The 25,703-nt window shown below is 35.2% G+C and overlaps 1 protein-coding gene across 2 annotated transcripts in view; it reads right to left on the bottom strand.

Annotated features, from left to right (window-relative positions):
- AXIN1 (axin 1) overlaps positions 1-25,703 on the bottom strand; it is a 188,665-nt gene that overhangs the window by 28,119 nt on the left and 134,843 nt on the right. For both annotated transcript variants that reach the window (XM_001364971.4, XM_056805760.1), the window contains 2 exons: positions 18,739-18,835; positions 13,041-13,178 (listed from right to left, as the gene is read on the bottom strand). In XM_001364971.4, the coding sequence (XP_001365008.1) occupies positions 13,041-13,178; positions 18,739-18,835 (235 nt within the window). The remainder of the gene's footprint in view (positions 1-13,040; positions 13,179-18,738; positions 18,836-25,703) is intronic.

Genomic DNA, 25,703 nt, shown 5'->3' with positions numbered 1-25,703 from the left:
ATCAAGATACAATCCAAACATTATAAAAGGAAAACAAGGGAAACCAAGGAAAAAAAATAAAGGAAGTTCTATATCCAGTGCATAAAGGGGCAAGAATATCTATAATCTAGAAGACAACATGTAAAATGATTCCAAAAAGATGGAGTACTTAAGTAGTTGAAGATAAATAGAAGAGGCCTGCTATTATAATGAACAATCCTAACTACTTCTGTGAGGAAATTTCCCAGCATAAAGAACCCGATTTTAGCAGTCAAGTCAATATTTTTAGATTCATAATGCATAACGGTCTTTGAATAAACATGAAAATAAAACCTATAAAATGACACCCATAATGATAAGGCCAAAGTACCTTTTTATCAGGCGACTGTTCATAATAGGAAATGTTTTGAAATATACTAAATTATAAGTATTAGTGAGATTTCATTTGCTTCCTTTGCTCCATCAAATGAGATTAAGAAGAGGAAACCACAATAACAGGCAAGAAAATACAATAACAAAATGATATTATATACTTTTAGCTGACAAGTTATGCCATTGGAACAAAGCTGGTACTCCCCCATTTCAAAGCTTTTCTATTAAGAGTGTCAAAACAACCCCTCTAGGTTAAGGAAATGTTCTTTTGTTAGAAGCACTTAATCTAGGAGACAATTAATGACATTAGGAGGTATTCCTTGTCCCAGGGGACTATCTATATACTATCCTGACAAAGGCAGTGGATCAGACACTAGTGGCTAAATGTCTTCTCAGAGATCTGATTATAGCTGAAGAGTCAAATGCTTCTAGGCTCTGAACTTCCACTGCAAACCTGTGTGATGCCCTCAATTACTTCACATTAATCCCCTATGGTCTAAGAGATAACACCAGAAACTAGTGAAAAGGGATACTTCAAGTCATACTAAATACTTTTTTCTTAAATATTTTTTAAGATTATTTTATTTATTTTTTGGTCATTTCCAAACATTATTCATTGGAAACAAAGATCATATCCCCCCTCCCCCCAGAGCTGATGCACGATTCCACTGGGTATCACATGTGTCCTTGATTCAAACCCATTTCCATGTTGTTGGTATTTTCATTAGAGTGTTCATTTAGAGTCTCTCCTCCTACTAAATATTTCTATAGAATACCATTCACCCAAACACTACTTTGCACAATCCTTACCAAAAATGACCTTAATCAATCCTAAACTCATTATTTCAAGAGGATCATTCAGAAACATGGAACAGTTAACTGCCCTCTCTTGACAAGCACAGCAAGTTATACTTGTAACATGAATTTTGAGTTCAGGTATGTTAATGTTTATATAAAGAGAAATGTTTATATATTATGTATTATAATACAATAAAACTATCGATATAATACAATATATAATATGCAAGTATTTATATAAAGGGAAAATAATTTGACAGCCTAAATCATATAAGAAACTAACCTGTGGGGGGCAGCTGGGTGGCTCAGTGGATTGAGAGTCAGGTCCAAAGATGGGAGGTCCTGGGTTCAAATCTGCCCTCAGACACTTCCTAGCCATGTGACCCTGGGCAAGTCACTTAATCCCCCACTGCCTAGCCCTTACTGCTCTTCTGCCTTGTAACCAATTCACAGTATTGATTTTAAGATGGAAGGTAAGGGTTTTTTTTTTTTTTAAGAAAAAGAAAAGAAACTAACCTAATAGTGTTGGATGTTTGAAACAAGAGACAAGAATGAAAAAAGGAAGTCCTTTAGAAAAACTGGGGACAAAATAAGAATTAATTGAGGCAATGCTGAGGGCAGCTATTGAAAAAACTCAGTCAAGGAGGAGCTACTCAGATATCTAGGTGGTACAGTGAAAAGAGTGCTGGACTTTTCATCAGGAAGACCTAAACTGAAAACCTGTGTAAGACTCAGGACAAATCACTTAACTACTAACAGTTCCAATTTCTCCATTTCAAAAATTGAAGTATTAAGTAAACATATGGGTAGAGCCAAGATGGCAGAGTAGAGGCAGCAATGCAGCCTGGCTCTCCCAATATTACTCTCCAAACATGTTAAATGAGCGCTTCAAATTGAATTGTGGAGTAGCAGAGTCAAGAAAAGGTGGAGGTGAGACATTTTTTCCCCCAGTTCAAGCCAACTAAAAAAGTCAGAAGGAGAGGTCTATGACATGGGAATGAAGCCAGACTACAGAAAATGAAGCAGCAAAAACAAGGTTGGGCCTTGGAGGTGGTGCCTGTGGCAGCAGTAGTTTTAGGAGCTCTCAGCCCCCAAATAGTAAGAAGATTAGGCAAGTGGCCTGAGTTTATAGGGGACCCCTTTGATGGCACCAGATGCAAGACTAGGCACTATTTGGCAAATTCATTGCTCATACAAAGTTCCAGGCTGGTGAGGAGTGCTTGTGGCTGCAAGGGTGCATGGATCTTTCCTGGCAAAGAACAGAGTTCAGAACAGAAGAGCACAGACCACACCTCTCCCTGGATGATATCATCTTGGAAGCACTAAAAACATAGATCCCTCAGAATTAGCGGTGAAAATAGCATGAAAAATCCTGAAGCTTGGAAAAGTGTCGTTGTACACATGAGAAAAACCCAACTTTAACAAAGTTCAAAGTAAAGAAATAAGTTGAAAAAAATTAACAAAACAACAGAAAAGAACCTGACCATAAAAAGTCACTACAAAGATAGGACAAAGGAAAGAGCACTGGGTCTGAAGTCAGGAAGGCTTGAGTTCAAATTTAGCTTCAGACACCATGTAGACCTGGGCAAGTCACTTAAGTTGTTTGAAAAAAAAAAAGCTATGCTGTCTGGGAAGATTAAGACATAAACTCTGAAGAAAACGATGTGAAAATGGATATAAGAAAAGCCTTAAAAATGCAAATGAGACATGAGAGCTATAGAAGAAAATTATGAAAAGAGAATTAAGGACTTGGTAAAAAAAGGACAAAAAAATACTGAAGAAAATCACATCCTAAAAAATAGAATTGGTCAAATGGTAAGACGCCCCAAAATTCACTAAAGCAATAATTCATTAAAAATTAAAATTGTGCAAGTGGAAGTTAATGACTCCATAAGACATCAAGAAACAATGAAACAAAACCAAATGAATGAAAAAAAAATAGAACATTGTACGCAGAAAGTAACACATTGTGGAAAAATCCAATGTAATGGACTTTGCTATTAGTAGCAATGCAACAAGCCAGGACACTCCTGAAGGACTTAAGTAAAAGAATGCTATCCACATTGAGAGAAAGAACTATGGGAGTAGAAATGCAAAATCAAAACATATAACTACACGTATCACATGTATATATGGGGCTTAGGCCTAAAAAAATTGCTCTATAATAAAAACAAATAAAATGGAAATAGGTATTCAAGTGACAATATTTGTACATTTGTACAACCCAGTGGAATTGTTTGTTGGCTCTGGTAGGGGGGTAGGGAAGAGGAGAGGGAAAGAAATGAATCATGGAAACATGGAAAAACATAAGAAATAATTAAAACTAATTAAAATTAAAATTTTAAAAAGAAAAATAGAAAATGTAAACTCTTTGACTAGAAAAATAAATGATCCAAAACAGATTATAGAGAACACTTTTAAGAACAATTGGACTATCTCTGAAAGCCATGATTAAAAAAAAAAAAGAGCCTAGACATCATTTAAGAAATTTATAAAGGAAAGCTATCCTGATAGCTTGGAATTAGAAGGTAAAATAGGAATTGAAAGCATATACCCACTGATAGAAATACCAAAATAAAACCTCTCAGGAATATCATGGCCAAATTCCAGACTGGTCCAGTTCAAGGGGAAAATACTATAAGCAATCAGAGTCAGAATCACACAAGACTTTGTAGCTTCCACATTAAAGGAATAGAGGGCTTGGACCATGATATTCAAGAAGGCAAAGGAGATAAGATTATAACCAAGAATAATTTACCCAGAAAAACTGAGCATAATTCTCCAGTGGAGTAAATGAATGTTTAAGGAAACAGAAAAGGAGAAAGTTGAATAGAAAATCCAACATTCAAACATAAGAGTCAACAAAGAAGTATAAAAAGGTAAACACGAAAGGGAACTCTAAAGGGTCTCAATAAGGTTAAACTGATCACATTCTTAGATGGGAAGGTAATATATGTAATTCTAAGAATTTTATCATTATTAGGGAAGAGGAGTCTTAGTAGAAAAAGAGCATGGAATGAATTATGTTGGCATAATCTAAAATAATGGAGGGGTAAGAAAGAGGAATGTAATGGGAGAAAGAAGAGGAAGATGGTGAAATTTATCTCAATAAAAGAAATGATAGAATAGAATTTTATGAAAAAAAGAAGAGATTTGATAATGGAGGGGGAAATGAAGGTTGGGGTGGCAGGCAATGCTTGAAACTCACTATCATCAGAATTAGTTCAAAATGGGAGAAATACTCTCTCTCTCTCTCTCTCTCTCTCATTTGGGTATAGAAATTTATCTTATCCAACACAGAAGTAAGAGGAGAAAAGGTTAAGAGAAAAAGGGTGGTAGTAAGAGGAAGGGCAGGTTAAGAGAGGAAGTGGTCAGAAGCAAAACAGATTTTTTTTTTGGGGGGGGGGAGGGAGACAAAGTAAAAAAAAGAGAAAAATAAACAAAAGAAAATAGGACAGAAGAAAATACATAGTAATTGTAACTGTAAATACGAATAGGACAAATTTACACATAAAAGGGAAAAGGAGAGCAAAATGGATTAGAAACCAGAATTCCATAATATGCTTTTCACAAGAAATACCCTTGAAAAAGAAAGACACAGAGTTAAAATAAGGGGCTGGAGCAGGATTATGCTTCAGCTGAGGGGAAGTAATCATGAAATCAGATAAAGCAAAAGCAAAAGTAGAGCTAATTAAAAGAGATAGTCAAGAAAATGACACTTTGCTAAAAAAGACAATGAAGTAATATATACTAAATATATATGTACCAAATGGCATAGACTCCAAATTCTTAAAGTAAGTTAAATAAATTTAAGAAAGAGAAAATAAAACTATACTATTGTAAGAGGGGCTCAACTTTTTCCTCTCAGAACCAGATAAATCTAAAAATACAATAAATAAAAAAGAAATTAAGGGGATGAAGAGAATTTTAGAAAAGATAAGATATGATAGACCACTGGAGAAAACTAAATAGGAAAAGAAAGTTCATTTTTTTCTCAGCTGTACATGGTACCTTCACAAAATGTTTTAGGACATGAAAATTTCACAACTAAATGCAGAAATATTAAATGTACTCTTATAAGACCATAATGGAATAAAAATTATACTGAATAAAAGGCCTTGAAAGCATATATTAGAAATTAATTTGAAACCAAATAATTGAATCCTAAAGAATGAATCAAAGAACAAATTATAGAAATTTTGATATGTCTTGTATTTGATTAAAGAGAAAGACAATGAGAAAACATACCAAAATTTAAGGGAAGTAGCCAAAGCAGTACTTAAGGGAAATTTTATATTTCTAAATGCTGATATCAGTAAAAAAAGAATAGATTATGAATTGAGTATATAATTTTAAATCTTAGAAGAATAAATTTAAAATCTCTAATTAAATACCAAAGTAGAAATCCTGAAAAATCAAAGGAGATATTAATAAAATTGGAAGTATAAAAATCACTTAACTAAACCAGGAACTGATGTTATGAGAAAAACAATAACAACAAAACAGATAAATTATTGGTTATTTTGATTTTTAAAAAGAAAATCAAATTAACAGTACCAAAAATGAAAAGAGTGAATGCACCACTAATAATGATGAAATTAAAACAATTATAAGAAGTTTTTTTGCCCAATTATGGCAATAAAACCAATACTCTAAATGAAATGAGTGTTTATAAAAATATAAAATTACCCAGATTTACAGACAAGGAAATAGATTAAATAACCCTATTGTAGAAAAAGAAACTGAACAAAAAAATAAGCTCCCTAAAGGGAAAAAAACAAAACAAAAAACCCAAGGACAATGAATTTCAAGTGAATTTTAACAAACGTTTAAAGAAAAATTAATTCTGATACTAGATAAACTACCTGGAAAAATTGATAAATAAGGAATTCTACCAAATTCTTCCTATGATAGCTAAACAAAAAACAAAACAAAACAAAGCAAAAAAACAAAAAAAAAACAGAGAAAGATAACTATAGCCCATTTCCCTAATGAATATTAATGTACATTTTAAATAAAATACTAGGAAGGAGATTAATAGCAGCATACCACAAAGATCATATCCTATATGACCAGATAAGAATTATGGGCTGATACAATATTGAGAAAACTATAAGCATAATTTCCATATCAATATCAAAACCAACCATAAAACCATTTGGTCATATGCAGGAAAATATGCAGGAAAAGTCTGTAAGAGAATACAATGCCTATTCTTATTAAAAATACTAGAAAGCATAGGAATAAATAAAGCCTTTCTTAAAATAAGTACTATCCATCTAAAATCAAGAGCAAGCATGATCTAGAAGTCTTCCCATTAAAATCAATGTTGAGGCAAGGATATCTATTATTAGCACTATTATTCAATAATGTACTAGAAATTATAGCTGTAGCAATAAAACGAGAACAAGAAATTGAAAGAATAAAAATAGGCACTAAGAAAATCATAAAGAATCAATTAAAAAACTAGTTGAAACAATTAAAAACTTTAGGAAAGTTGCAGGAGATAAAATAAACCCACACAAATCATTAGCATTTCTATATATTACTAACAAAACACTGAAGGAAGAGCTAGAGAGGAATTCCATTTAAAATAACTGTAGACAATTAAAAATACTTGGGAACCTACCTGCCAAGACAAACCCAAAAACTACCTGAACATAATTACAAAATATTTTTCATATACATAAAGGCAGAAATGAATGACTGGAGAAATATTAATTGTTCATGAGTAGTCTGAGCTAATATTAAAAAATTTTTACCTAAATGTATTTATTCAGCACTATACTAATCACATTATAAAGACTTTAATTAAGAAAATGTGAAGGAAGGCAGCCTAGCATTACAATATTTCCAACTATATTACAAAGGAGTAATCATCAGAATCTAGTACTGGCTGAGAAATAAGAGTGGTGGATCAGTGGAATAGATTAGGTTTACAATACTAGTAAATAATCTTAGTAATCTAGTGTTTGATAAACGCAATGGTCCAAGTTTGAGGGCAAGAAGTCAGTATTTGACAAAAGTTGCTGGGAAAATTGGAAAACAATTTGACAGAAACTAGATAGGGAACAATATATCATACTGTATAACAAGATAAGGTCGAAATGAGTAAATGACTTAAGATATAGAGTGATATAACTAAAGGGATAGGATCAAAGGAAATACAATGGATAATTTTGATTAAATTAAAAAGGTCTTGCATGAAACAAAACTAATTCAAACAAAATTAGAAGGAAAGTAGGTAACTGGGGAAAAATTACAGCAAGTTTTTCTGATAAAGATCACATTTCTCAAATATATGGGGAACAAAATAAAATTTATAAAAATTATATATATATGTAATTGATAAATACTCAAAAATACGAACAAGCAATTTTCATAAGAAATCAAAGCTATTTATAGCTACATAAAAATGCTCTAAATAACTATTGATTAGAGATGAGCAAATAAAAACTCTGAAGTAACAACTCACATCTATGAGACTAGCTAACATGACAGAGAAGCAAAATGATAAATGCTGGAGGAGATGTGGAAAAATAGAGACACTAATGCACTGATGACAGAGCTGTGAACTGGTCCAACTATTTTGGAGATCAATTTGAAATTATGTTCAAAGGGCTACAAAATTGTGCATACCCTTGCATTGACCCAGCAATACCACTATTAGTTCTATATCCCAAAAAGATAAAAGAAAAAGAAAAAAAGGACTGATATATACAAAACTACTTCTAGGAACAATTTTTGTGGAAGCAAAGAATTAGAAATTGAGGGGATAGCCATCAACTGGGGAATGACTAAGCAAATCATAGACTATAACTATTATGGAATACTATTGTGCTATAAGAAATGACAAAGGAGATGGTTTCAGAAAAACTTGGGAAGACTTATATGGACCAATGCAAAGTGAAGTGAGCAGAACCAGGGGGACATTGTACACAGTAACAGCAATACTGCAATGATGTTCACCTCTGAAATACTATGCTACTCTGATCAATACAGTGATCCAAAATAATTCTGAAGGAATCATCATAAAAAATGCTATTCTTCTCCAGAGAGAGAACAAATGAAATGTGAGTGCAAAACGAAGAATAATTTTTCACTTAATTTAATTTTTTTTGGCAATATGGCCAATGCGGAAATGTTTTAAGTGATTTCACACGTACAATTGAGAGCCTATTGCTTGCCCTCTCAATGGGTTAGGGAGAAACTAGATGAAGAGACATAATTTGGAACTCCTAAAAATAAATTTTAGAAAATGATAAATTTTTTTAAAAGCACACATACATTATAGCTTTTCATGAGGACCAAATGATATACCAAATGCAAAGCATTTTGCAAATCCTAAAATACTATATACATGCTAGCTATTATTATTTTTTATGAAAAGGGTCTTAACATTTTAAAGATTTTTTCTTTATTCAAATATATTTTTCCCAATTACATATAATAATTTTTGATATATAGTTTCTGGAAGTATAAGATCCAAATTGTCTCCCTCCCTCCCCCTTCTTGGAGATATAAGAAATTTGATCTGGTTTATAAATGTACTATGCAAAACATATCTATACTGCTCATTGTTATAAGAGAATACTCATATAAAATCAAAACCAAAACATAAATAAACCAATCTGAAAAACAGTATGCTTTGATCTACATCTGACTCCAATAGTTCTTTCTCTGAAGATGGATAGCATTCCTTGTTATAAATCCTCCAGAATTGTCCTGGATCATTATAATGCTAGGAGTCGCTAAGTCTTTCATAGTTGATCATTGTACAATATTGCTGTCTCTGTGTGCAATGTTCTCCCAGTTCTCTCATCAGTTCATGTCATACTAGCTATTATTGAGAGACCTTTTTGGGGGGGCAAATTAAAAAGGACCTAGCAAAGTAGGTTGTCATAACAAGACACTGGGAGAAAGAATCCAGAGGAAGTATAAAAAACCACTAAGTTATGATATAAAGTGGCTATAAAAGAGTATTTTCAATCTAGAACCAGAAAGATGAATCCCGTATCCAATAAAAAAAGATGCTGACAACAACAAATGAATTTTCCTATAATGACATCTGACATTTATATAGCACTTTATGGCTTATAAAGCTATTTACCAATTACCTCATTTTATCCTCACAATAACTCCTGGAAGTAGATGCTACTTTTATTCCCATTTTACAGATAAGGAATCTGAGGCAGAGAGAGGTTATGTAACTTGCCCAGGGCCATATAGGATTTGAATTCAGGTCTTCTTGACTCCTTACTCCATACAGTATACTACTTAGTGTGGAAGAGAGAAATTGGGAAAGCCTCCAACAAGACAGGAATAGCTGGGACTGATGACCTGTCATTCAAATGAGAGCATTCTGTTTGGAATGTGGCTGGGAGAAGTGGTTGGAGAAAGGGGAGCAGACCAATTGAAGTCTGAACTCTTGGTTTGGGAGACAGAAAGGTGTGTGTGGTCCCTTTTGGCTTGGAAGACAGAAGAGGTCTGATGTCTCTTGGCTTTTGGAGACTGAGGCCTGAAGGTTGTCTTTTGGCTTGGAAGACAGAAGAAAGAAGGACAAAGTCCAGCTCTCTCTGATTTGCTCTGTTGTGATAGTGACTGAACTTCCAGACCTATCAGCCATTTTCCAAATTGAACTATATTCCACCATCCTTCAACCTAAGACTCATTCTAGTTTTAGGGAAATCCCATACCCTCTCTTCTTCCAATTTGATCTTTCCTTTCTTTCCCAATAAACCCCTTACTTAATTTAGAGAAGAGAAAGAGTATTTTATTTGAGACATCATAAACTCACCCTGAATTGATTTAAGAGACTAATAAGAAGATGAACAGGAAGGGGGAGGGAAGAAGGGAGGAAGGGAGAGAAGAAGGTTGGAAAAGAGGAAGGAAGAAGATTAACAGGCCTGATCTTAGTTATCATTTATCATTCAAAATAGTCCCTTATTACAATTTGGCACCCAGACTGACTGAATTTACAATTCCTGAAAACAAAGATGTTTAAGCAAGTGATCTGTGGGGTAGTAGTACTGGCAGTTATTGCAAGATATTGGATTTACAATATCCTGTATAGTACAATGACAAATATGATTATTGATTCTGTGGAATATATAGGCAACACCACTATAGTCATACTCAATATACCATTTCAAAAAGAGACAATACTCTGGCAAATATTGACACAGATCTACATTATTTCCATGGCTGCATACAAACTATGACCTACCTTAAAAACATTTACAGATGTGTACTTCCTAAAACTACAGCACAGATCATGGTAGTGGATACCAAGTTGGAGACATTAGTTAAGAACATGTTTGAGGAAATCCTGAAGGCAAAAGGGCTAGATCAGATTAAGGATAAGGGAAATGGTCAGGCAGACAATGCACTTAAAGGTGCAAAGAATAAAAGAAAGGCCAAGAAAACAATGTCTGGTGCACAGGGCAATGACAATGACAAGGACACCATGGCAAATAATGAAGCTGAGAAAATCTTTCCACTTAAAGACATTACCAAGATATCTAATACAGCTGGTGTGTTGCATTCCAAGGTTCATAGGCAATTTACTACCCAGGAATTAGATTCCATGAAGAAAAGGTTCCCAAAGTTTATCAATGAGCCCCATAGAACGCATAAGGAGCTAAAACATGCTTTTTGAATTTTTGAACTCAATTTTGAGGATGTGGAATTTCTTCTGGCAGAACTTTTTAGCCCCCATGAACATTGCCAGTTCATTGATAAGATTAGATCAGAAAGTGCCCTGACAAGTTGGCCTACAGAGGAGCAAAGAGAGGACTTTGATTTCTCTAATCCAATTAGCATGACCTATCTAAGGAAATGCAGGGAAGACTTGCTCCAAGCCATAAAAAATGTGTTGCTCAAAACTAAATGCTTGGGGAAAATTTGATAGGCTGGTGCAAAATGTGGGAGAACATCCAACTTCATTTATTGATTGCCTTTCTGAAACACCTGAAGCTATAATGGGCATAGAAACAAATACGGATGAGTCTGTATTTCACGTCAGGAGACAATTTCTGGAAGGATGAACACCACACCTCAGAAATTTTTTCAAACATTATTTTCCTAAATATGATACAGTAAATTTGACTGATTTAAGAGATGCTGCATCATACATATATGACAGTCACACAGATCAAGTAGACAGGTGGCAGATTTACAGCAAAAATTGGATGAATCACAGAAAAATTTAAGATGAGGAGATTGAAGAAATTAAGAAGTTGAATACTGTTAAAACATACCCAAAACCTGTTTGATAAGCCAAGAAAAATACAGAGAGACAAGGCAATGTTTTTTCTCCCATAAAACTGGACACCTGATCAAAGACTGTTATCTCAAGAAATATGAGGTTAATAACAACAAAAACACACAAGTAAAATATAATAAGCAGAAATCTACTTCTTGTAATCACTGTTCGTTAAAATCCAGTCAACAAGCAGCAAGTCTTCAGGAAATGACAGAAGCTCTAAATGCTGCCCATGGAGCATGGGTTCTTACCATCGGGCGTGAGGGCTATGAGCATGTGTTTTTGTTTTTAATATTTTGATAACTTTATAATTGGCTTCCTTTGGAATCTTGTGAATTCTATTTTATGTACTTAAAAACACTTTTTAGAGAAGGTCCATAGGCTTCAATCAACAGATTGCCAAAGGGTTCTAGGACATAAATTAAGTTATGATCTTCTGATATGAAGCCTTTAAAGTTTACAAAGTTGTTTTCTCACAATGACCCAATGACCCTGGAAAGTAGATAGTAAAGAATGATTAACCTACTTTTTAGAAATAAATAAAAAGAGGCTTAGAAAATTTATGTGACTTGCCCAAAGTAATACATCTAGGAAGAATGAAAATATATATCTAGCTGACCCATTTAGCCCCCAAAAGAGAACCTATTCAGCATGGAGACCTTAGCATTAACTTTGCAACTGTAATTTGCCACCCCCCCCCCCCCCCCCCCGAATATTAGACCCTTTAGAAACCTACCTTCATTCTGCCCTGGGGAAAAGATTCTACTGGTACTCTGCCCTAGAGGCTGACTGTGGGTGGATAAATACATACTCTTTTAATACAATATATTGAGCTGACCCCAAACCATGCATTATATGCCAGGAAATAACAGAGCCTGAACAGATAAGGTACCTGGCCATACAAGTGTACAACTCCCATTCATCAGCTGCCCTCACCTTGGTCCCTGCTTTCAATCTTGGCTCTAGGAACAGGGATCACATTATTGTTACCATTGCTAATAAATAGTATGACAATCAACTTTCCAATGTCTCTACTCATATTCTCGATGAATTCCATTTTACCCAGTCTAAAATTCCTTTCCTTGGCCATTGTTCTCCTATATGTACGGTGTCCTCATATTTGAATGTAAGCTCCTTAAGGGTAGAGAACACCATTACTTTTGTATTTATAGCTTCATGGCTTAGCACATATAGTACATGTTTAATAAATGCTATTTATTCAAGGGTCAGATTTGGGACTCAAACTCAGGACTTCTACTTATTAGTCTAGAACGTTTTCTATGATGCTATAGGATTGATTCTCAAACCTGACCATCAGTCATGGATAATGGCCTAAACTGGCTGGCCTAAAGGAATCAGACTAAAATATTTAATTACATCAAGTCAACTTAATAAAACTTAGCATCTATGACATGTCCCTTTTGTATTCTACACATTTGAAAGATGTCTACACCTAAGCCAGCTGCCTGAGCCTATATTGTGCTCAGGATTCACAGTGCAGGAGTTCCCCTGGGATGGGGAACTTTCTCTAAAGAGAAAGATTTCTGGTGTTAGCAGAAAGTTGTTAGCAGAAGAGAAAAGTTTTACAACTTGTTGGTTGGTCAGTGAAATATGCCAGCCTACTCACTGCTCGGACACGTTTTAAACGCTCCTCTAATTTTTCCTCTGCTTCTCGTGTACGCTGGACAGCCTCCAAGCGATTGATAAGCTCTGCTGCAAACTTTTGTGGTTCAACACGGATTTCCTTTGGCATTCGGTAAGTGCGCTAGAAGATAAAGAGAAAGAGAGACTAAGCCACTGCTCAAGTTTTATATACCATCCCACTTACTGATAGATCACCCCTCTATTTCAGATGCTCTCTTTCTAAATCTGTAAAGTGAGCAAATTAGACAAGATGATCCCTGAAATTCTTTCGACCTCAAAGTTATATGACTCATCTTTTATTCATAAAGCCACTTGCAAATTTCTCTTTTGTCATAAATTCATGGTCAATTTAAAATAACACATTGCTCTGGTTATAGAAGACAGGTGGGCTAAAAATTTCAGAAAGAATATCTGATAGTTAGAAATCAAGGAAATAAAAATATTAGCATCACATCAGTAAAAAGGATGAACTGACTACTATTGCACTAGTTAAATAAAGCACCCTTATGTAAACATAACATAAATGAAACTTTATAGTTATGAATGTTCTGCAGTGGGCAAAGAACAAAGCAAAAGAAAGATTTTGTACTAAAATTTCACATATACTATGAAACACACTAAGGTGTAAATGTGATACAGGAAAAGCAAGATGTCTTGGTTTCAGGCCAAAGGAGATAGAAAGCTACTTCTTATTTTCAGCAATTTTGCAAAGAACTCTTGCCTTGAATGTTTGATAGTGGTATATGCCAGGTTGAGTACATTTGTAACTGGTGTTCCTTTTAAAAAAACCACAGTGAATTAGCTGGGTCCCTTCCAACTGGATTTCATAACAAAGATGGAGTAATTAACTTCTGAATCAAATAAAGTTTTCTGGTAACCTGGCGTAGGATATTCATCACTGTTCCACTTGTGTTACCTTCAGAGAAAATGACCTTTAAGATGCTTACCAGCATTTCTCAAGGAAAATGCAAAAGGATCTGATCCAAGGAAGTAAAAGACATGCTCTTTTAACTAGGAGAAGCTCCCAAGCAGCATGGAAGAGCTGTGGCTCTCCTACTAGGGCTGTTCTATGTCTTCAGCTATGTACTACTTGAATCTCCTCCCACTGTTTCAGAGTCGGACAATTCTGATTCTAAATTTCTTGTAATATCTTACAGGAAAGACCTAACACAACTTGAGTTCAGTGAAGATTATACATTCTGCTTTCCCCCCTTCTGTTCATCTGGCTTATTAGGGAAATACCAGATTGAGCACAGGATGCCAAACAGCAGCAACATTTACTTATTCACTCATAGGATCAAATGAGATATTTGTAAAGTCCTTAGCACAGTGCCTGGCACAAAGCAGGTTCTTAATATGCTTATTATTTTTTTATTTTTCCTTCCTTTGTGTATCCATCCAGTCCAACGTAATAAAATTCAATTAAGAGATGCCACAGAATAAATGTATAGAAACAAAGACCCACATTTTCCATCTGCTTCAAGAGAAGACAACTGCATTATTTAATTTCACAGATCTCAACTCGACATCTGTTTAATGTCACTTTTAAAAATTAAATTTGTTCCAAATAATATAACTGCCCACCACCCTATCCTCCTATTATATCCATCCTCACTAGGCCTTTATGATACTATTCTTCCTTAGTTCTCCTCCTACCTGTTTGACTACACCTTCCAAGTCTCCTTTGTGGCAGAATCAATCCTCATTATTTCCTCTATTTGTCTCTCACATCTGATCCTTTTCTCTCTATTTGCAAAGACACACCTTAGTTCAGGGCTTTCCCTGATATCCCAATATCAATATAACAGTCTCTTACTTGGTTTCGTCAATTCAATATATCCCCACTCTACTCAATTCTATCCAGGGCTCAATATGATTTTCCCTAAGTGCAGAACTAGGTCACACCTCCTAATAAATAAACATCAATGATTTCTCATTGATTCTCATTGACTCTAAGATCGTGTTGGTGAACCTATGGAACATGTGCCAGAGGGGACTGCTCCCTCCCCCTCTCCATGCACATGGGGACATTTCTCACATGACCCATCCATCTGCCCAGCAATCCAATGGAAGCACTTCCTCCTTCCCCTATCTGGAGTAAAGCAGCAGGCTTACATGCGGCATGAGGGTTACAGTTTGGGCACAGTCTGTAAGGTCTCTAAAAGGTTCACCATCACTGCTCTAGGATCACATATACACTCTGCTCTTTAGCTTTTAGAGAACTTCAAAATCTGGCAACCTATCTTTTTTCAGCTTCATCGTATGTTTTCCATCTACTGTACTATGCAATCCAATCAAACTAGCCTCTTTCATCCCTCATACATAAGTCCTGGCTCTGCACTCTTTCAATTTTCATCCCCCGGGGATAGAATGTACTCTCTCCCAATTCCACCTTACACAATACCTCTATTCCTTTAATATGTAGCTAGAACATAATCTTCTATATGAAAGCTTTCCCAATCTGTCCAATTGCTAGTGTCTGACCTCCCAAATTATCTTGTATTTAAATACTTTGTACTGATTTTAATATATTCTGCATTTACTTAAAAACAGTATTTCCAGGATAATGTCTGAAATTCTTTCTAGTTAGCAGTGAAGTATAAAACATTCACCAGCACAAATGTTCCTACATTTGGAGGACATGTGTGCACACGCAAAAGAAGTATCTGTTACAACTCAAACAATGATGTTCTGAGGTAGATGGAATAGGAATTATTTCCATTTCAATAGATGAAAAAAGCTAAGGTTCATAGAGGTAGATCCCTTGTCTCTCAGTTGTCACAGGAAGTAGGAGTCAGGGACCTTTTGATTTCAGGTCTTGAGCTTTTTCTGCTAGACCACCTCTCTTTTTTCCTTTTTTGATGATTGGATTGGAAAAGAAGGTGAGAGATATTTAGAGAAGAAATAGTGTTCATAAGACTCATTTTTTACTGTGGTATATTAACTTGCATTTATTTGTTGTCTATAGAGAGTCTGCCCTTGAATCTGGGATATATTTTTCAATGAGGCTGAGCAAACAAATTTTAATTTCATGTAGCTGATAATACTTAGAATATAGCACATTCTGATGAATTTAGCCAAATTCCTTAATTATTTCCTGAAGAATTTCCATCACATCATGTGCTGCTTTTATGTAAAGCATATATGCGCTGCTTTTTAAAAAAATAAGGCCGATCTTATTTTCCACAAAAATGCCCTTTAACCACTTTGTTTTTCAGTTAGGTTTTTACAGCTTCTGTTTCTCTGCCTTGTTTTTAGACTTGGCATATGTACAGCAAACATCTGCTACTTTTGAAACTAAAAGAGCAGGACAGGTAAACAGCTTTCCTGTGATCATACATACAGGATGTGAAGGGAGAGTTGCTGTGTATCCATAGTTCACACAGAAACACCAAGAAAAAAGAATACTATGCAGAAAAGCCTTTGGTATCCATGAGATGAACTTCTTAGACAATTTTTAAAAAAGTCTGAATAATGAAACACTATAAAAATGATGGACTAAGTGAATGTATTGCAAAGAGGTTCAAGATATTTATAAGGAAATACCAGCTCTCGGCCTATTAGCATAAGCTTAAGAACATAAAAAAATATGGAGAAAAATGTTCACCATTAATTTTATGTAAGAAATTATCAAGGCAAGTTAGTCTCCTGGAGAGGTTTCAAAGCAAATCCATTTTCAGCAACTGCTCTGATAAAATTCTCTGGAATGATCACAAAATTGAGTCTTTCTATTATCATTTTACAAAGATAAGCAAAATATTTACTTTGTGCTAAGTACAAGTTTATAGTCCTTTAAAAAATCCTTACCTTCTGTCCTAGAATCAATACTATGTATTGGTTCTAAGGCAGAAGAGCAATAAGGGCTAGGCAATGGGGGTTAAGTGACTTGCTCAGGGTCACACAGCTAGGAAGTGTCTGAGGCCAGATTTTAACCTAGGATCTCTTGTCTTTAGACCTGGCTCTCAATCCACTGAGCCACCTAGGTGTCCACAAATTTATTTATTTGCTCATTCATTCATTCATTCAGGAAACCCTTAACTTCCATCTTGGAATCAATACTGTGTATTGGTTCCAAGGCAGAAGAGTGGTAAAGGCTAGGCAATGGGGGTTAAGTAACTTGCCCAGGGTCACACAGCTGGGAAGTGACTGACGCCAGATTTGAACCTAGGACCTCCCGTTTCTAGGCCAAGCTCTCAATCCACTGAGCTACCCAGCTGCCTTTGCCCACAAGTTTATAGTTTTAAGTTGACTCCTTCTGGATAATACCCTGAATTCCCTTCCCCTCTAAAGATGATATATAACATAAATGGAAACTAGTTCTTCTCTAAGTATATACTGTAATATTGACAATTCAACTCAATTGAATAAATTATTTGTGGGAGGAAAATGGTTAAAACAGAGCTTATACATATTTTAATATTGCAATTTTGGAGTTTATAACCTATAGTTTAGAGAAGACATGTCAGCACTCATGATCAATAGAAAACTACTATTATATAAGAGGTATCTACTGACAGTCTTTGAAGTCATAGAATATTTACATGGTAGCTCCCACTGTTCAGCAACAAAAAGAAGCCAATCCTTCAAATTTCATCTCTAACAAAACAATGATTATAGTAAAAAATGGTACTGAAAGGAATAAAAAAGCACCCAGCAAGCCTTTTCCACAGCAACCACAAAGTAAAAGCCCTAAAGCACTGTGTAGTGTTGGGGACTGTACATATAGATATTGTAACTGTTAACTTCCTTTTTGTAACTATTATTTTTTAATAAAAGATGCTGAACTTATTCACACATACACACACACACACACACACACAAAAAGTAAGGTTAAGTAACGAGGGCTAGCAAGTTTCCACAACCAGAGCTTTATACATGATTGGATGATCAAAGCAATATGAGCCTTCTTAAATCTCAAAAAATAAAAATTTTCAGATCTTTAAAGAATGATTCTGCTTGAATCTTATTTCTAAATGGGCAAGAAAGGAAAATCTGAGTAGCTTATTCTCCAAAGGGGATAAACAGAAGCTATCCAAAGTGAAAGAAATCTTATTTATGTTCATTTGATTCTTAAAAGTCATCTGTATTTTCTTTTCTTTTAAAACTCCTTGGGGCAGCTGGGTGGTTCAGTGGATTGAGAGTCAGGCCTAGAGACGGGAGGTCCTAGGTTCAAATCTGGCCACAGACACTTTCTAGCTGTGTGACCCTGGGCAAGTCACTAAACCCTCATTGTCTAGCCTGTACCACTCTTCTGCCTTAGAACCAATACATAGTATGGATTCTAAGATGGAAGGTAAAGGAGTCAATCAATAGGTGCTAATGCCAACACAATCCACTATGGGGCAAAAGGTCAAAGAAAACAACTGACTGCATGATGGATATTAAATGATTTGAAAATCACTGGCAAGGGGTGGAGAAGAGAATATGAGTTGAGACAATGCTTCAGCTTCAGAAGATAACTGGATTATAAGTTTAAGAGTTGGCAGAGTCCTTGGAGATCAATCTATGGTCCAACTACTCATTTTACAAATAAGGAAACTCAAGGTCAGAGAAGTTAAGATGTGACTAAAGTCAAAGAGGTAGCAAGACTGGCATAGCTAGAATATGAACCCAGATCCTCAGGTTCCAAATCCCAAACTTCTCCCATTACGTGACATTTCACAAAAAATTCTGCTACGTACAGGAATGTGAGGTAGTGGTACCCGTCCATTGGCTTTGACACTTTCCTGCATCTCCCTTCGATGTTGCTTTCGGGTTCTGTAAGGTGGTACTCCATCTCTATTGGGAGGAAGACAGAACAAATCCATTAACTCAAATGGGAAATGAAATTAAGTCAAATCAAATGATATACTATAATGGATTTCTAGGTATTGATCCACTGTCAACTAACACAGAAATATGATGTTTAAAATCTCTCCAATAATGATTCAATTGGAAATAATTTTGTTCTTTACATTAAATGAACATATAAAAATATTAGTGAAAGAGTATGGACTAGATATTATTTCACTGATATACTCTCAGATGAGGAAATTCCCTCTATTAATGCAGGTTAGCACTAATTATGCATCTAATAGTCTTGGAGAGTTGTTGAGAACAGTAATGCTCAATGACTTGCAGCCAATATTTCAGAAGTAGATGAAAAACATAAAATATTAAATTTCAATGTCAAAATAAAAGTAATTTTGCAGAAACATAAATCTCAGACTTGAAAAGAAACTCAGAGGTTATTTATTCTGACCTTACCTAAACAATAATTCCCTCTATAGCAGTGATGGCAAACCTTTTAGAGACTGCATGCTCTGCCTCTTCCCCAGTACTGGGCATGACCCACTCCACCCCTTTATCCCACATGGAAAGGGAGAAAATGCTTCCATTGGATTGCTGGGCAGAGAGCTAGTAAAGTAAGGAATGTCCTCAGTCAGGGTGGAGAGGGGAAGGGAGTGTGCTCCCATTGGGCTGTTGGGTGGGGATGGGGGTAGGCTGATGTGAAAAAATGTCATTAGGCATGATAGAGGGAGAGGGGAGCAGCTTTACCCCAGTCCCTCTACCTTTCTAGTAATGAACTTGGGGATGGGGTGAAGAGGTTGTGTGCCCATAGAAAAAGCTCTGTGTGTTGCCTTTGGCATACACGCCACAGGTTTGCCATTACTGTTTTATAGCATATCTGTCAAGTGGCTATCCAATCTTTTCTTAAAGACCTCTATAACTTGCTATCTTCTGAGGTAAACCCCATTCTATTATTGGATGGCTGTAAATATTAGGAAGTTTATTTCTTTAGGTTAGCCTAAAACCTGCTCCTCTGACACTTCTACCCATTGTTTCGGGTTCTACTTTCTGGGATCAAGCAGAACCAATTTAATCCCTTTAACAAATACTAGCTCTTCAGATACTTGTTCCTCCTAAGCTTCCCCTCTCCCCCATAAACAATAGTCTCTGATCCTTTAGATTAAGCTATATGGCAATATCTTGAAGTTCCTTCACTATTCTGACCACCCCCTTTCTGACAGTCTTCAGCTTATTAATGTACTTCCTAAAATGTGGGATTCAGTACTGAACAAAATATTCCATATGTGGTCATGGTACTGTTCTGTGGTCTAGGAGAACTATAACAGCTCTGGACACCCTAACTCTCATTGCAGTATAAGATAGGATTAGGGATTTTATTTGTTTGTTTTTAAACATTATTTTATTTGGTCATTTTCATACATTATTCATTGGAAACAGAGATCATTTTCTTTCTCCCCCCTCCCCCCACTTCTCCCCTAGCGACACGCGATTCCACTGGGTATCACATGTGTCATTGTTCCAAAACTATTTCCGTGTTGTTGCTATTTGCATTAGGGTGCTCATTTTAGCGTCTCTCCTCAATCATATCCCCTCGGCTCCTGTAGTCAAGCAGTTGCTTTTCCTTGGTGTTTTTACTCCCATAGTTTGTCCTCTGCTTAAGGATAGTGTTTTTTCTCATAGATCCCTGCATATTGTTCAGGGACATTGCATTGCCATTAATAAAGTCCATTACTTTCGATTGTACCACAGTGTCTCAGTCTCTGTGTACAATGTTCTCCTGGTTCTGTTACTTTCACTCTGCATCACTTCCTGGAGGTTGTTCCAGTCTCCATGGAATTCCTCCACTTTATTATTCCTTTTAACACAATAGTATTCCATCACCAACATATACCACAATTTGTTCAACCACTTCCCAATTGAAGGGCATCCCCTCATTTTCCAGTTTTTTCCCACCACAAAGAGCGCAGCGATGAATATTCTTGTACAAGTCTTTTTCCTTATTATCTCTTTGGGGTACAAACCCATAAGTGCTATGGCTGAGTCAAAAGGTAGGTAGCCTTGTAGTGCCCTTTGGGCATAGTAACAAACTGCCCTCCAGAATGGTTGGATCAATTCACAGCTCCACCAGCAATGAATTAATGTCCCGACTTTGCCACATCCCCTCCAGCATTCATTTCTTTCCATAGCTGTCATGTTAGCCAATCTGCTAGGTGTGGGGTGGTACGTCAGAGTTGTTTTGATTTGCATCTCTCTGATTACGAGAGATTTAGAACACTTTCATTGCTTATTGTTTTGATTTCTTTAACTGAAAATTGCCTATTCATGTCCTTGCCCATTTTTCAGTTGGAGAATGGCTTGATTTTTTGTACAACTGGTTTAGCTCTTTATAAATTTGAGTAATTAGACCTTTGTCAGAGGTTTTTGTTATGAAGATTGTTTCCCAATTTGTTGCTTCCATTCTAATTTTAGTTACATTGGTTTTGTTTGTACAAAAACTTTTTTAATTTAATGTAGTCAAAATTATTTTACATTTTGTGACTCTTTCTAAGTCTTGCTTGGTTTTAAAATCTTTTCCTTCCCAAAGGTCTGACATGTATACTATTCTGTGTTCACCTAATTTACTTAGTTTCCTTCTTTATATTCAAGTCATTCACCCATTCTGAGTTTATCTTGGTGTAGGGTGTGAGGTGTTGATCCAAACCTAATCTCTCCCACACTGTCTCCCAATTTCCCCAGCAGTTTTTATCAAATAGTGGATTTTTGTCCCAAAAGCTGGGGTCTTTAGGTTTGTCATAAACTGTCTTGCTGAGGTCATTTACCCCAAGTCTATTCCACTGATCTTCCTTTCTGTCTCTTAGCCAGTACCAAATTGTTTTGATGACCACTTCTTTGTAATATAGTTTGAGATCTGGGGCTGCAAGGCCACCTTCCTTTGTATTTTTTTTTATCATTTCCCTGGATATCCTTGATCTTCCAAATGAACTTTGTTATGGTTTTCTGTAGTTCAGTAAAAAAGTTTTTTGGAAGTTCAATGGGTATGGCACTAAATAGATAGATAAGTTTGGGTAGGATGGTCATTTTTATTATGTTAGCTCATCCCACCCATGAGCAATCAATGTTTTTCCAATTGTTTAGATCTAGTTTTAATTGTGTGCAGAGTGTTTTGTAGTTGTGTTCATATAGTTCCTGTGTTTTTCTTGGCAGATGGATTCCTAAGTATTTTATATTGTCTCGGGTGACTTTAAATGGAATTTCTCTTTCTAATTCTTGCTGCTGAACTGGGTTGGAGATATATAGAAATGCTGATGACTTATGCGGGTTTATTTTGTATCCTGCAACTTTGCTAAAGTTGTTGATTATTTCGACTAGCTTTTTGGTTGATTCTCTAGGATTCTTTAAGTAAATCATCATATCATCCGCAAAGAGTGACAGCTTGGTCTCCTCATTGCCAATTTTAATACATTCAATTTCTTTTTCTTCTCTAATTGCTACTGCTAGTGTTTCTAGTACAATATTAAATAATAACGGTGATAATGGGCATCCTTGTTTTACTCTTGATCTTATTGGAAAGGCTTCGAGTTTATCCCCCTTGCAGATGATGTTTGCTGATGATTTTAGATAGATACTGTTTATTATTTTTAGGAAAGGCCCTTCTATTCCTATACTTTCTAGTGTTTTCAATAGAAATGGGTGTTGTATTTTATCAAAGGCCTTTTCTGTATACTATTGAGATAATCATGTGATTTTTGTCGGTTTGCTTGTTAATATGGTCAATTATGTGGATGGTTTTCCTAATATTGAACCATCCTTGCATTCCTGGTATGAACCTTACCTGATCATAGTGGATAACCCTGGTGATGACTTGCTGGAGTCTTTTTGCTAGTATCCTATTTAAGATTTTTGCATCCATATTCATTAGGGAGATTGGTCTATAGTTTTCTTTCTCTGTTTTTACCTGCCTGACTTTGGGATCAGTATCATGTTTGTGTCGTAAAAAGAATTTGGTAGAACCCCTTCTTGGCTTATTCTGTCAAATAGTTTGTATAATATTGGGATTAGTTGTTCTTTTAATGTTTGATAGAATTCATTTGTGAATCCATCTGGACCTGGGGATTTTTTCTTAGGGAGTTCTTTGATGGCTTGTTCAATTTCCTGTTCTGATATGGGGTTGTTTAGGTAATTTATTTCTTCTTCTTTTAGTCTAGGAAATTTATATATTTTTAAGTATTCACCCATATCACCTAGATTGCCATATTTGTTGCCATATAATTGGGCATAGTAGTTTTTAATGATTGCCTTAATTTTCTCTTCATTAGAGGTGAGGTCTCCCTTTTCATCTTGGATACTGTCAATTTGGTTTTTTTCTTTCCTTTTTTTAATTAGACTGACTAGTACTTTGTCTATTTTATTTGTTTTTTCAAAGTACCAGCTCCTAGTCTTATTTACTAAATCAATAGTTCTTTGACTTTCAATTTTATTGATTTCTCCTTTGATTTTTAGGATCTCTAATTTAGTTTTCATCTGAGGATTTTTAATTTGTTCACTTTCTAGTTTTTTAATTTGCATGTCCAATTCATTGATCTCTGCCCTTCTTAATTTGTTTATATATGAACTCAAGGATATAAATTTCCCCTTGAGTACTGATTTGGCTGCATAGGATTAGGTTTTTGAATAACTACATTACACTGTTGATTCATTTTGAGCATTTTAGCCTGACAAAAGCCATGAAGAACTTTTAAATCAAACTGCTATCGAATTATAATTTCCAATCTTTTACTTAGGAAGATGAATTAAAAAAAAAAACACAACACCTTACCTTCTGTCTTAGAATCAATACTATGTATTGGTTCCAGGCAGAAGAGTGGTAAGGGCTAGGCAATGGGAGACAAATGAATTGCCCAGGGTCACACAGCTAGAAAGTGTCTGAGGCCAGATTTGAATTCAGGAACTCAAGCTTCTAGCCTGGCTCTCAATTCACTGAATCACCTAGCTGCCCCAGAAGCTGATTTTTTAAACCATTTCTGCCCCACATTTCTTTTGCAGAAGTGGTGTTAGTGGTGGGCTCCACAGGTGGAGAATATTGCATTTAATGTTAGAGTTTATCAGTTCTGTTGATTTGTTCTTCTTCCTCTTTCTTAAAAAAAAAAAAAGTCATTATTAGAAGGGATGACCTTTGGGAGAAGTAGGGAGAATGAAGATGTCAAAGGATATAAATTTTAAAAAAAATTTTAAAATATAATCTTGGTAAATTTGGCTCTCTTATATGTGTATTCATTTTTACTTCTTAACTGAATGAAATATCTGCACTAATTTTTATGTCGGCTGCAAATCTGATAAGCATGCCACCATTCCTTTATTCAAATCACTGATAAAGGTTTTAAATATACACAGTCAAGCTTAGAGCTTGGGGCTGTCCCATTAGATACTTCATTACAAGTTGATATTCAACCATTAATAATTACTCTTTAGATCCAACCACTTAGCCAATTCAAAATCCACCTAATTATACTATCATATTGTCCAGACCTCTCTATTTTGTCTACAAGAATAGTTTAATAAGAGTTTTCCCAAACTCTTAGGTAAAATCTAAGTCAACTATATCTACAGCATTCCCTTAATGTATCACGGGAGTAGCCCTGTCCAAAAAAAAAAAAAAGAGATTGGTCTGGCTTGAATAATTCAGATGAAATTGTGCTGGTCCAGCTGCCTTTCCTATCTTTGTTTACTGTTTCTAAGAATACAGGATTCTAGATCTAGAAGGAAGGTTGGAGGTTAACTAATCAAATCTCATTACATACATGATGAAGCTGAGACACAGAAATATTAATTGACTTGTTCAGGGTTACAGAGCAAAAAGAAGAGCCAGGATTTGAACTCAGCTTGTGTAGTTTCAGGTTTAATGCATTTTTTACTGTGTCATTACCAGTATTTTAATAACACATTCCAGAATTTTGCTAGAAATATAAGTCAAATTCATTTATCTATTTTGTTCTATTCTCTATAGATGATGACACCCTCCAAAGTTTGTAGATTTAACCTCACTCTTTTAGAAACTGGGACATATGCCCTCTTCTAGTCTTGTAATTTTCCTGATAGCATTGAGGAAGTGTCTGAGGCCATATTTGAACCTCGGACCTCCCATCTTTAGGCCTGGCTCTCAATCCACTGAGCTACCCAGCTGCCGCCATCATTGAACTTTAATTAAAAAACAAAAAAGCAATCACTTTATTTGTATTGATATATTTTGTCTTTATTTGGCAATCATTTCTGAATATATTCTTCCTACCCTTACAGAAACATCCTTTGCAACAAAAACTTGAAAAGACAAAAAAAGTTTGGTAAAACTAGTATGCTCAAACTTTCTTTTTTAAATATTCTTTTAATTCTGAATATTTTATATCTTTTGTTTTTAATTAGCAGAATTTCTCCCAGTTTTCTTCTTCCCTCTACTCCAGAGCTATTCCAAATAAAAACTGTAGGATATAACAAAAGTCTTAGTGTACTTTTAAGCCTCAGTAGCTTAAAAAGTGACAAATTTAATGGTATCTTAAAACTGTACTAAAACTTTTGACACACTATTAAAAAAATCCAATAAAGCTGGTCAATATGCAGAAAGAGTGTGAAAATATATGCAATATTACACATTTGTGGGTCTCCTTCGACTGTAAAAGACTAGAGTGGAATTGACTTCTTAGAATTCTTCTTGGAATGGAGCGTTCTTTGTAATTTTGTAACATTCATTTTTTATTGTTTTGTGATTGTTCTTTCCATTTATATTGTGTACACTTGATCTGGTCCAGGTGCCTTTCTCATCTCTGTTTTCTTCTTACCTTTTCCACATACTTTATACACATTT

Source organism: Monodelphis domestica, chromosome 7 (genome assembly GCF_027887165.1).
Source record: "Monodelphis domestica isolate mMonDom1 chromosome 7, mMonDom1.pri, whole genome shotgun sequence".
Taxonomy (NCBI): Eukaryota; Metazoa; Chordata; class Mammalia; order Didelphimorphia; family Didelphidae; genus Monodelphis; species Monodelphis domestica.
The sequence above is the reverse complement of the archived record's forward strand: the minus strand, read 5'-3'. Positions and strand labels throughout refer to the sequence as shown.